The sequence below is a fragment of the Lepidochelys kempii genome, chromosome 10 (assembly GCF_965140285.1).
Source record: "Lepidochelys kempii isolate rLepKem1 chromosome 10, rLepKem1.hap1, whole genome shotgun sequence".
Classification (NCBI taxonomy): Eukaryota; Metazoa; Chordata; order Testudines; family Cheloniidae; genus Lepidochelys; species Lepidochelys kempii.
Window position 1 is genome coordinate 49,848,215 of NC_136389.1, and position 13,915 is coordinate 49,862,129.

Below are 13,915 nucleotides of genomic sequence, written 5' to 3' on the forward strand. Positions count from 1 at the left end.
CAACAATTGAGGGAGGGTGTGGAGAAACCAGATGGTGAAAAGAAAAGGGTAGGAAGCATTTCTGGGAGAAGTAGCTTTTAAGGAGAGATTGAAAGAGATGAGAGAAAGTATTTCATTTGGGGCAGCAACTCAGCAAAGTACTTAAGCATATGGCTAAAGTTAAGCACTATAGGGACTTCTGAACACAGGAAGCCATTTGCAGTGCATAACTACCATTCTATTGCTCACAAGTGCGTCAGTTCATTAAAACAGACACTATTATTCTGTTGTAGATGGTGAACGTAACATGCCAACTACATATGCACATGTCCACATACTGGTTTTTATACATTTTTATAATTTTCATAAATTGCTAGCTTAGAACCCCCTTAGAAATTCAGTAGTCCTGGATTTAGCTACAAGCACATCTAGAAGGGACTCAATAACTCCATTCACTGAAGGGTGATAAATCTGTATTAACTGCAGCGGGCAGGCTCTGGCAGGGTTCTGAAGAGCACTTCCAGTCTGGGGTATGTATTGTGGTGATGGAAAGGGGGGAGGGGAGGAAATCTGAATCTTAGGGGAAACTTCAGATTTTTTACACCATTTCTGTAGAATGGTTGCCATGCCAGCTATGGGACAATAACAGAAAGTGAAAGCTACAGGGAGGCAGGGATGATGTAAAAATACCTGGCAAGCATACAGAAGCAGACCACAAACAGATTTTCTGTGGGCTAAGACGAGTTGGAAGCTCCTGGACTTAAACTGGTGTTCAGGCACTTTTAAAATGTGCACTTCTAACCAGTCACTTGGGAAATAGGTTTAACTTGGCTTTGATTTAAATAAGGCAGCCCTAAAACTATCAGGATTTTGTATTCCACCCTGGGTTAGATCCTCAGCTGGGGAAAATGGGCAGCGTACTGCTGTAACTATGCCAATTTAAACCAGTTGAGGATCTGGTCGCCTAAATTTAAGGGCAAGCAAGAAAAGCATAAGCAAGTCAGAAAGCTAACAGCTATACTTTAAATCCATGGTAGTGTCAAGTGTACTCTTGCAGCCGTCATCTCTGGATCTAGCTCATCACAGACCATCAGAAGTATGTTTCAGATCCCCTCAGTGCTAACACTGCATCTGGGACTGAGATCTGTGAGTGAGTAAAATAAGAAAAATGCACAAACAAATGGTTACAAAGGTCAAAATATTTACCTCACAGGTGCTGATATGTTCCTTCTCCCACTCCATTCTGGCCTTATCCAGCTGTTCTATATACTGCTTGTACATCCTCTCTGTAAATAGAGACGTGAAACAGAAACTTCCCGACTGAGACAAGATAATGCAGGGCCTCACATCTCCTCCTGTTAAGTATGGTGTGACTTTACTTTGGTAAAACATAGCCCTAACCTATATCCTACAGAATATAGTACAGTAGAACTGGTTAAGTAGAACAATGACTGGGTTAGCTCATGGTATTTTTACTGGAGAGAATGATCTCTCTGACTTGCCACAGGTACACCACAAGCATCTCAACTGGACAATGTGTATGTTGATAGCAATAATGGGCTCTTAGTCTTGAGTGATATTTTAGGATTGCATTGTCCAAAGTGAACAAGGTGCCCAAGGACACAGAAGGACCCACCCAACTGGCAGAGGGAATTTCTTGAGGGCTTGGGGGTGGAATGCTCTATTTCACAGTCCCAGAGTGTATGCAAGTTTACTGTGTTTCTCATAAGGATGTGTATACATGGCAGCGGGGAAGTATGACTCCCAGCTTGAGACAAACACGGGAAAGCTCTGCTTGATTTAGCATGCTAAAAATCACACTGTGGCCACGGTGCAACAGGCAACAGCTCAGGCTATCTGCCCAAGTACAATCCAACCTGGCTCCTTGGGTATGTACTTGGGCAGCTAGCCCAAGCTGCCACCCATGCCACTTCAGCTACGCTGCTATTTGTAGGCTGAGCTAGCGCACATCCATCTCCTGAACTGGGAATTATACCTCCCTGCTGCAGGGTAGATGTACCCTCCCTGAGTTTGGGCTCATAGCCGGATCCGGAGAACATCGCCGTACTAGCTTGCCCACATGTAAGAGTGCATGCCTACGTCTTCCTTGCCCTGGGTTAGGGTGGCGAGGACCCAAACAATGTTAAAGAGCAAACAGAAAAGAAGCCCCAATATTAAAGTGTTTTAAATAAATTGTAGAATACATAAAGGGGATCCCCTAAGTATATGCAGCATCAGATTTATCTTCCTTTAGTGGAATGTAAATTTGGGGCGGGGGGTCTAAGGTAGCTGACAGTTGCCTTTAACGGCACTTCCATTAGTTTAGGAGTCTTTAGGAATCTGCACTTCTATATGTGTGGAGTTTTTTTCCCTCTTGATAGCATGCCGTTAAATCAACTGGGTGTTAGACTTTACGTGGAATGGTACCTGCTTCATTTGCTGTGTCTTTGCATTGTTTGGCTTTGTTCTGACTCTGAAATATAAAAAGAAAACATTGAAATTAAGCCCTTTCCATTTTCATATTTTTTTCCTTAGGTCACAATCCCCCTAGTAAAATATTAAGTGTCTGTCTCTGCAAAGAATTGCTACCTAGTTTATTGCTATGAATCATCCCATTGACTTTGCATTATTCAAAATAGGGGCCAGATCCACAGCTCTGTAAATAGTCATTGCTCCATTGACTTCAATATAGCTATAACAGTTTGCACAAGGGGAGGCCCTGGTCCTACGTACTGCACTTGCAAAGACCCTGCTTTCTTATTTTGTTTTAAAAATCTGTGTTTGCAGTGTCTGGCCCCATGTTTGTTCCCACTGATCTAAACCTTCTATAAAAGTTATCTATATACTGCTGTGTAACTTGGAAGTTTTATAAATAGAAATAAATGGCAATTGAAATTCTTTATCTCCTCAGGTACCATTCAGAGATAAGTAACCAGACTTTTTAAAGGAACACTGTCAAACTTTTACAATATGTTGTGAACGCTAATGTTTCCTGGCTGTTTCCAATAACACATTCATGATTTCAAGGCAAGAAGGGCCCGCTGTGATCATCTAGTCTGACTTCCTGTATAACACAGGCTAAGAACTTCCCCCCAAAACTTCTTAGAGCAGATCGCTTAGAGAAAAACATCCAATCTTGATTTTAAAATGGCCGGTGATGGAGAATCCACCATGACCCTTGGGAAACCTAAAAGCAAAATAGAAGCTCTTCTCTTACAGCTTTTAAAAATTGTAAATCTGGGCAGCCTATTAATATCCTGGGACTTCCTGGCTTGCCTGGTGATGACAACACATTAATGCCCTGAGCTTGAAGGATGTCTAACATGCTCTCCCATTCAGTCCTTCAAGGTAGTGTTCAGATTACAGATTCTTCTAACCATACTCCTCAGGGCTGCTGGATAGAAAATGCATAATGTGTTGGGAGCACCGCATCTTCCTTCTTAGTCATTTCCTGTCCTAAACTGTTTGCTGTTGCTCTGCAGAGTTAAACAGCTGATGTGTTCCACCCGGGGGTGGGTGGGTGTGTGTGTGTGTGTGTGTGTGTAAGTAATCACCCTAAAACTGTTCTGGGTGAAATCCTGACCCCATTCAAGTCAATGGGAGTTTTGTCATTGACTTCAATGGGGCCAGGATTTCACCCACTATAAATAAGATCTAATTTGTTACTCATGGAAGACTTTTGGAACACCGTGGGTATAAAATGTATATTTCCGAAATTCATTTTTAGATTGCTCCTCCCCTCTCCCCTGCAAAAAAGATGATTTTGGATCTCTGCTTTTGCTGTGCTGAATTTATGGAGAAAAAGAGAGTTAGTTTATTTTTTTTCTCCATCTGCTTCATTGTAAAATGTTCTCATGAAAGGTTAGTAGATTGTCAGCTAAACATGTAAGATGATGCAATGAGGGATTGAAATGCCTTGCTTTTCAATTATTTATTTTTAAGTTTGTAAATTTGATGAAACTAAACTACCTACCAGGAGAAAGATTGATAAAGAAAGGGCATTTAATGTAAGGTACTGTACCTACTTTGGTTAACATGGGATCCAAAGGTGGAAACAGCGGATTAATACGGTTCAGACTTCTTCTTTCATTTTTATGAATAATCTGAGGCTTAAAAAAAACCTATTCAGTTTTGCCTTAGGATTCAGTAAGAAACTGAATTTGCATTCTAATGATAGGCCATACCAATTGCCTCACTAAATCTCTCCGCCTCCCATGCTTTTTAAAAACACAGGCAACTATGAACTTGTTCCAATTCTATTGATTCCTTTGTGGAGGAAAATTTCCTACTGAATTTTACAATGTTTATTAGAACAGAGAGCAGCCTCTGAAATGTGCAAACTCTGATGCAAAGTGGATTGTCCAGGAAAACTACAGAACTCTCTGCTACCATGGCTTAAATAGCACAATGGTCTCATATACCTTTTCTGTTTGCTTTTGGTTGCCGGAAGCACTTATCCTCTTGAAGGCCTGCTCAGCCTCATCCGCATCCTTGCACTTTTGCTCGTAGGTCTTCTTTGACTGCATTAAAATAAATTCAATAGAATGTTTTCTTTTTGGGCTAGATAACCCTTTTTTGGGGGTGGGGTTGGGGAGGGGACTAGATAACCCAGTCTCTTCTGCAGGCAAGGGGAACAAATCAGGCATTAGGTTAGAACAATTTACATTTTAAAAACTTTTAAAAATTAATTTAAATTTTAAAATTGAATAGGGAACAATTTTAAATGGATATAAGAATGGCCATACTGGGTCAGACCAAAGGTCCAGGTGCCCCAGAGGGAATGAACAGAACAGGTAATCATCAAGTGATCCATTCCCTGTCGCTCATTCCCAGCTTCTGGCAAACAGAGGCTAGGGACACCATCCCTGCCCATCCTGGCTAATAGCCATTGATGGACCTATCCGCCATGAATTTATCTAGTTCTTTTTTGAACCCTGTTATAGTCTTGGCCTTCACAACATCCTCTGGCAAAGAGTTCCACAGATTGACTGCGTTGTGTGAAGAAATACTTCCTTTTGTTTGTTTTAAACGCGCTGCCTATTAATTTCATTTCGTGACCCCTAGTTCTTGTATTATGAGGAGGAGTAAATAACACTTCCTTATTTACTTTCTCCACACCAATCATGATTTTATAGACCTCAGTCATAGCTCCCCTTAGTCGTCTCTTGTCCAAGCTGAAAAGTCCCAGTCTTATTAATCTCTCCTCTTACGGAAGCCATTCCAGACCCCTAATCATTTTTGTTGCCCACCTAATCACAGATGGACATAAAAGAGAGAAGAAAAAGCAACCTGGATGCTGACATATCAAATTAGCAGCACACTAAGCAACCCTCTCCAGCATCCCCACATATGGTACTGCCACTAGTCACTGTAATTATTTATTTTATGACAGGATGCCTTGATGCCCTATTGAACAGAGCATTGTACAGCCACATAGCTCTTCAGGGCAGGGATTGTTTCTCATTAAATGTCTAAATACTAGAGCAGGATGGGAACTAGATTTTCCATTTCTTGGGAAATTCTGCAATTTTGGGGGGGAAAGTTCCATTCCAAAATGGAAAAAAAAACAAAAAAAAATTTAAATTTCGGGCAAAAGAATATTCAGGGGGAGGGAGAATATTGTTTTGGGTTGATAGAAATGTTTCTTTTTGATCAAATTGGAACATTTTATTGTAAATTTAATTTTTTAAAATATTTTAAATATAAATTAAATTTCTAAATGAAACACTGAAACACACCATTCCAAAGCTATCAAAAGGAAACGCTTAAAAAAAGGCATTTTGATAAGGTCAAAGTTTCATTTAAACTATAAAGCTTCGTTTTTGAAGAATCAGCATTTTCCAACAGAAAAACATTCCATCTGAAAACTTCCAGTCAGCACTACTGAACACACAAAACAGACGAAGAGTAGGAGGGGAAATGACTTGCCCTAAGCCCACACCAGGTGAGTATTAGAACCAGAACCCGGGTCTCCTGAGTCCCAGTGACCAGTGCCCTATCCAGTAGACCACACTGCCTCCCAGGCATTCCACAGGGTTGACCATGACCAGCTTAACACATTTTTAAACATGACTTGCCCTGTCCACATTAGGTGCAAAGTCTTGTTTAAAATGGTTGGTGGTTATTTGCCTTACAGTAGCATCTAGGTGCCCTACTCACAGAGCAGGACTCCATTGTGCTAGGTGCTGTACAAACACAAAACAAAAAGGCAGTTCTTCCTCCTGCCCCCCAGGACCTTACAATTTAGGTAACAAGAAACACCAGGTGGGTATAACAAAGATGCGGAAGCCTAACAAAACAATACTAGTCAGCATGGTAGGCAGTGGCCTCAAAACACCAGCTGCCTGTCTGTCATCAAGTTTTTTGTGGCATCATGGAAAAGGAGAGTTGTAAGAAGGGATCTGAAGGAGAATAAGGAGTTAATTCTATGGATTTGAAAAGGAGCACCTCCCATGGATAGAGGCAGCATGGGAGAAAGCACAAAGGTGCGTGTTTTGAAAACTGAACGAGTGGGTCATGGCAGCTGGCATCATTATCAGATTGGAGGTTAAAACCTGACCATTTTTCTAGTTCTAGACATGGCACTACTTAATCAACAGAGCTGCTCTCCGTGATTATCCGAGTTATAGATGCCAACCTCAGCCACAAAAATAGGTTTTCCCTGCTTGTCACTCTAGTTAGCCCTCCAAAGTTAACAACTCCAGCAGAGGGTGCTAAATTCCATTGTTGCCCATGCATCATCATCATCATCATCGTTGCCATCTAAGTTCAACAGCTGAGGCAAATTCTCCAATCATTTATACCATTGGAGTTGCACAAGTGATCCTCAGGTCGCATCTGGCGATCATTGATGGTGATGATGCATGAGACCGTAGGAATTCACTTGACTTTCAGATCCCCAGGCTGAATGGCAGAAAAAAAAAATCTTAGCCTGTAAGCTGTTGAAAACAGAAATAGGGCTGGCACTAACTCTAAGTTAACCCTCAAGGTGCTGTCAGAAACCTTTAACTGGGCGTGGCAGGGAAAACATGCTTCCATGTGTTAACGTCATGGCTTGGAAACACATACGCTTTTTACTTTATTTCATCATGTTCTTGACATCCCTTTAAGATATTGTCTGCGATGAAAATTTCACCCTCCCATTGTTGGTGAATTGTCCACCATTTGCAACTGGATGAATGTATTATTAAACCACAAAACTTACCTCCATTGTTTTCTTATAAAGGGACACCTTGCTCTTTTGCGCACGTTCCATTGCAATCTCGTACTGTAAGAAACACACAGGACGAAGCATTTCTCCTTTTAGTGTCAGAACTAGAAGAGCAATGGTTGCACCATTTCTAAGAAACACGTTCCTGTGCGGAAAATGCCTTGACATTGCTTTTGTAACTGATGCCCTTCTAAATAACACAGAGGGCAACAGTGCAAAGCTAGGAAAAATTAATCCAAGACAATTTTGCTTCAGTGGCTTCCATTAATAGCCAAGAGGATGTGTCTTCATTTTCTCTCCTTATCTTAAGAAGCTTAAATAGCATAACACCCAGTCACGCTGTACATAAGCTTTGCCAGCCGAGTTCTGTGTAACAGCACAAGCCCTGGGATAGGATCTTGTGCTGCTGCTGTGTTTGTGCAGTGCCCCACCTTGCTGAGTAAGGACTTCTATCCATTACAAATATGAGCAGATCCACTGTGATTAATAACAGATCCCTTTACCTCTGTCAAGTGATTATATTCTACCTAATTTCCATGGGCATCAGCAGGTTAGCTTGAAAGGGCATTGGCCCAGCCTCTTCTTCAATTTGACATGGTTTGAAATACCCAGCTCCAAGCTTAAAAACGAGAGCCTTTCCTATTCAGCAGCCAGACATGACTCTGATCCCATGACACAGTGTTTTTTTTAACAGAGCTTGATCTGAACACAGCTGGCTTTGTTTCAGATTATGAAAATTCAATATGTGTAATGCTTCTCTCCCAACATCCTTGGCTGATCACCAGAGATCCTAGTTTTCCATGATAAAAAAACCCCAAAATTCTCTGATTTAAAAAAAAAAAAACCACCATAAAAATACACATTTTTCTGCGCTTAAAATGAAACGCTGAACTTTAGTTTCCCTAACCACAATATATACGAGTATCAGCTGAACACAGTGCTTTATTGATATACAGTAGAAACCCGTTTATCTGAGCCTCCATTATCCGGTTCTCCACATTAACGGAACCAGCAGCTGCCCGGGGCTGACAGCGACAGAGCTCGGGCAGTCAGCTTCAGATGGCTGGGGATCTGGCCGTCAGCGCCGCGTGAGGCTAACTGCCCAAGCCTCCCCTCCCCTATCTTAAAATAAGGGATAGAAAGGTCTTTGTAAATTCTCCTGATTATCCCAATTTTTGATTATCTGATCTGGCCCCAGTCCCAGTTAATCAGATAAATGGGGTTCCACTGTAAATTTGAAGCACATTCAAAAATCAACAACAAGAGGGGGAGATTGCATGCACTCAGTAAGTGACGCTGGTACTTTTAGTAAAATGTAGTTAATTTTTAATATGTTTTTATTTTTTCACAAAATTTAAAAACTATAACGATGCTCTGTAAAAATGCAAATTCTGCATTTTTCCGTGGGAAACAGATTTCTAGGGTCCCTGCTGATTACTGCTGTAAGTGTTTAATCCCTTTTTTTAACTTTGGCTAAGAGGGCTGCTTCTATAACATCCTGCCGGAGCACTAAAATATACCGCAAATGAAGTAGTAGCAAAGAGTTTGAGCCTTGTGTTGAACTCAATGCCTAGATCATCTCATCTGTGATGTTGGGGAAATGCTGGGAATCAGGGTTTCTTCCCTGGAGAAGATGGTGGGGAGAGGGGCATGGACGGTGGGTGTCGAAGGCCGGGGAAGGCTGAGCCTCCCAAAACAGTCTTGCATGGCCCTGCCCATGCTCCATCCCCAGGGCCCTTCCTGCTTCCCGGCACTGTGCTGTGGGGGGCTCTTTCCCCTGTGGCCGGAGCTAATGGGGGCTAGCCTGTGCTCCAGGGTTAGGAGGAGGGGTGCTGGTGGCCGTGTAGGGGGGACCCTCTGGGCTTCAGCAGGCCGGGTGGGGCCTCTGGCAGAAGGGGCGGGCCGTGCTGGAGGCTAGCCTCCCCAAGCTCAGGGTTCACCCACTGCCCATGGGGAGGGGAGTCTAATTCTGCCGTCTTTAGACCTTATTCAAGCAAATCTCCCCCTGGTGCCAACAGAAGTGTTGCCTGAGTAAGGGCCAAATGGTGCAGTCCAGAATGCTGCTGTTGCAGGGCTAGCACAATGCACAAAGACACACACTGCTGTGTTTTGGGAGCTCACCGGAAATGCTGGCACGGTTTGCTCTAGTGCTACTTTCTCGGCAGCCAGCCACATGGGCGACTGAAAGAAAAACCTGCAACAGACACGGAGAATCCAGAAGAGGTCTCTGCCTTGCTCCCAACTCCCAGTAAAGGTTTCTCTTGAAGGCTTCAAATGTAGAACTATTGCAAGAAGATACAGCCCCTGTTTCCATGCAGCTCTCCAAGTAGTAAATGGGATGGTAGAGGAGATAAATACTGATTCAAATATGAAACAGACACGGAATTGTCTCTAAATTGAATGTGCTTCATGAAGCAGCTGCGGAGCTTGAAAATCAGACAACAGCACTGTCAGAAACAGGATTGTTTTTACTCACCCTGAAATCCTGGAGTGTTTCATTGGCTGGGTTCCCATCTGTCTTGTGCTATTGAGATGGTGAGGCTGGTGCACTTGGAACTACCTGGATCTGTTCTGTTTTGTTTTAAAGGGGCATGGGATGTGGAAATTTTGCATGGCTGTCAAAAATCATGGTTGTTTTAGGTGACAAGTAGCCAAGCCCTTTACTTATTCCCAGATAGAACCAGAGAGGGTGTAAAACATTAACATTAACTCAATTAGCAGATACCTTGTTCAAAGGATGCTGAATTTGGGAGGATCAAATGGGATGATAGCTGGTTCGAACATAGTTGTTTTTTTTAATACAACACCTCTGGTGAATACTAGATTAATATAATTTATATTAATATAATTTATCTCGGGGATTTCCAACACCCTCATCATCTTATTACTTAGGCTTCAAGTTCAACACAATGCACAAACCTTTGTTAGCACTTCAATTTCGGTGTATTGCAATGCTCTTACAGGATATTTACTGAAGCAACTTGCTTAGCAAGAATTTTGAAAAGGGATGAAATACTTACAGGAATAAGAAAAGCATCTGCAGTTATATTAGCTAGAAAGTGAAAGCGACAAGGGCTCTGAGTCTTCATAGTTCAGAGCATTATCTCATCACAAGGTGGGATCACAGAGAAACAGAGAGATTCTGCCCAGGATCAAGTTAGCTAGGAGCTTGGAGGAAGGAGGGCAATTGTCGTGCTCTGAACCATCCATAGCACACTGCTGGAGACAACCTATCAGAATAAATGGGCCATTGGTCTGACAATTCTTATCTTTCCTCACCTTTTTTCGTTGCTCCTTCTGTCTTTCTCTGAACTCCTCTATTCCTTTCAGTTCATCCTTCAGCATCAATGCCAGTTGGATATGGGAGTTTCCAACATTTTCAATTTCTAAGGCAGATGAGAATTTATAGACAGTCAATGAAAAGGCCTCTAATAAAGACAAAGTCGGGTTTTTCAGCAGGTATTTACTGGGAGGTGGCATGAATGTATTACTTGCATGCACCTGGCAGTCTCAGAAACTTAAGGAGGGCTTTTTTTATTCAGATCATTGTATTATCTCATTAATTAAAGGAGGATAGGACTCATCCCAATCCCCTTGATGTCTGCAACATACATGTGGCCAGAACTGCTGCTGTTTGTGACATGCCAAGATTATGCATGGCAGGAGAATGTAAATAGAAATACTTTTATCTGGCCCCCTTTCACATCTTCATATTCCCACCATGCACCTCCAAACTTTCCCCTTTCTTTTTAAGGGCTCTCTCTCTTCCCCCTCCATGCCTACGTTTAGACCTCCTTATTGACCCCAGGTTTCTTATCCACATTGTGATCACCTTCCCGCCCATCACGCTTCTTGACATCAATCTCTCTTGCCAGCCACTTCCCAATTACAGTCAGGCTTGTCCCAGCACTACCATCCAATGAGGGAGGCTGAAAATGGGTAGGGTTCAGTAAAGATAGAAAATATCTTACTCTTGAGTCTAAATTTAAAATGTCTGGCCAACATTTTCAAAAGTACTTAGTGATTTTGGGGTGCCCAACTTTGAGATGCCTTGAAAAGGGCCTGTTTTTCAGAAAGTGCTGAGCAACCATCTCTCTGAAAAGCAGGCCCCTTCAAACCAGGAATGATCTTAAATCTCTAGCCACATTTGAAAATCTTGACCTCTTTATCTAAACTGTAGGCAGTGTGTGCAACTGCACCGCCCCATTGTATACTAGGTAACTATGCTATTACATCCTAGGAGTGTAAACATTTTAGCATTTAGCCCTTGGTGCACAAGAGAATGCATATCCCGCTGTCTTGATGAGCCTGGGGCTTAGATGAGGGTTAGTCATCTGTGACTCAAACCAGATAAGACTGAGCAAGTATTGGGGAAGAAGCCCAAAAAGTTGGCAAAAATTCCATTATTACCCCTAACTAGGGAAGCGTGGCCACTGTCTGTAGCACAGATGGACAATCTGGGTGTGTTAGACTCTGGGGCGTCTCTGAGTGTCCAGGTTGTGACCATGGCGAAGAGTAATTTCTGCCGACTGTGCTGGTGAGATGGGTGTGCTTTTGCTTACTGTCATTCATCTGGGGGGATTTGAAGCACTTTACAACTGTAGGGGTATATGACAGCCCCCATTTTACAGATGAGTGAACTGAGGCATAGAAAACTAAACATCCTGACTGCCGGAGATGCTGCCTTAAATAATTTGGCCACGGTCACACACAAAATTAGTCTGCTAGGCGTCACTCATTGGCCAGCTGGTCCTTTTTGATTTTGTTTCAGCCATGTGTGGTCAACTCATTGGTGCGGGGTTGGGATCCTGTTACCAAAAAGAGGAGGAAATCCCTTTCCTTATTAAGGGGTTGGGCTGGGAGGGGAAGCATAGTTCCCAGTGCAGAGACCTGAGGATCTAAACTGGAGACAGTTTTAAGGCTCTTTGGTTTCTTAGGAACTCAGGAGGAAGGAGGGTTAGCAAAGGCACTGCGATGGCAGCTTGGCTGTTCCTCTGCTAGTGGATTATAGTGGGTACAGTGAATGCTATTGGGGAAAGGGAATTTGGATTAAATGTGGAGCTATTGAGGAGGAATGTGACCCCTGTGGATTAGAGTTGTAAAGAGTGTAAATAATGGGCAGTAAAACACTTGGAATAGAAAATCTGTCTTCTTCAGTGATGGGTTGGCCCCAGGACAAATCAGCCATCAATGAAAGGATTCCAACAGGGATGGGAAGAAGGATACAAACTTACGTTGCTTTAGGACCTCGAATGCTGCCTTCAGAGTGCTGAGAAAACAAACACATACTTATTGGTATAGTGTCCTAATGACAGACTGTGAATCTAAAAAAAAAAAAAGTCCACTACCGGACTTTTACCCTCAAAGAAACACAAAAATAAATAAAACCTTTAATAGCCCAATCCAAAAATAATTGACCATGCAAATGGGAGAGAGATTACATTTATAGGTTTCATTAGGCCATGCAATCAAATGCTTCATGAAGCAGGGAATTAAAGACTTCCAAACTCCTGGTGCACTGGACTCTTTAACCCCTCGGTATTAGTTATTACACGTGTTAATATAAACTTGTCTGTACCAATGTCTTGGTGAGAACATGAATACAGGGAAATACAAATGACCAATATAACTGATGTTTGGAATAGTAGTCGAAAAGGGGAGATCTCTGAGGACAGAGATAGGCAAGACCTCTGTAGTCAGAGATCAGTGCTGTACAGTATATCTTGTTTTTTCCTCCTTAATAATCCTCATAGCAGGAGCAATGCATTGGCTGTGTAACATTACCTCCCTCCTGCACTTCTGTAGCACCCCCTTGTGGTACTGTCTCCAAATTCTTTAAAGACACCAAATTAAGACCAATGGTTTTCAGAGCCATACACTCTAGGGGTCTGAAACGATGGACCACAGTGGCTATTCACAGTTACACAGTGCAGTATGAATAAGCTCTGCCACCAGACGGAGCCCTCAGCACCAGGCCATGAAATACAGGTGAGACTAGCAAGACAAAACGTTACACTGGTCAGTATGAGAAGTCAGATGGAGCTGGATCAAAGTAAAAGATGGGGTCTTATAATGGTGTTTCACAGGGGGCTGGTAAAGGGCAGTAGTATATTGTCTGTTGTTGTGCTGGGTTGAGTAAATGATAATCAGTCAGGCAGATGAATAGGGAACAAGCTGCAAACGTTTTAATGAAGCAGCAGAAAGAACAGCAAAGAGGTAGAGGAGTAATTCAGAGAGAGATGCCAAAAACCCCACTTTCCCATTCTGTTGCAGCATTGCTGCTCCAATTGCACCCAGTTCTGAAGAGCCTGGGCATCAGTGGTTTTACTGGGGGCTGTACTGTGAATTGAGAAGGTAATCTTTCCGGGACACCGACTGTGCGACCTCCCAAAGGTCTGTCCAGGGGCTTGATAAAGAGAGAGCCTGATATGGCTCATGAGAGGGGAAGGAATATTCAGCCAAGCCCGTGAGTGGCACTTCTGAAATACTCAATGGCTAAAGGCATAAAGTTTGGCCACGCATGGAGTGGGGAGGGATGTGTGTCCCTGCCAACCCCTGGGGAACAGAGATCTGTGAGGAAATTATGTGCATCCTGGGCCACCCAAGGAGGCCAGAGACACACATACTGGAGCGCACATTCTCTGTGGTACTTTGGGTGAGGTGCAGCCTCCTGATGGCAGCCTGGCTTCCAAAGGAGCGGGCCTGCAGGCACCTGGCTCAAAACCC

The 13,915-nt window shown here is 42.9% G+C and overlaps 1 protein-coding gene across 4 annotated transcripts in view; it reads right to left on the bottom strand.

Annotated features, from left to right (window-relative positions):
- The window catches only part of PSTPIP1 (proline-serine-threonine phosphatase interacting protein 1), a 95,591-nt gene that overhangs the window by 27,493 nt on the left and 54,183 nt on the right, over positions 1-13,915 (bottom strand). For 3 of the 4 annotated variants that reach the window (XM_073303502.2, XM_073303503.2, XM_073303505.2), the window contains exons 4-9: positions 12,424-12,458; positions 10,469-10,575; positions 7,184-7,246; positions 4,401-4,499; positions 2,407-2,452; positions 1,186-1,265 (exon numbers count right to left, since the gene is read on the bottom strand). In XM_073303502.2, coding sequence (XP_073159603.1) covers positions 1,186-1,265; positions 2,407-2,452; positions 4,401-4,499; positions 7,184-7,246; positions 10,469-10,575; positions 12,424-12,458 — 430 coding nt within the window. The remainder of the gene's footprint in view (positions 1-1,185; positions 1,266-2,406; positions 2,453-4,400; positions 4,500-7,183; positions 7,247-10,468; positions 10,576-12,423; positions 12,459-13,915) is intronic. The other variant, XM_073303504.2, reaches the window with a different exon arrangement.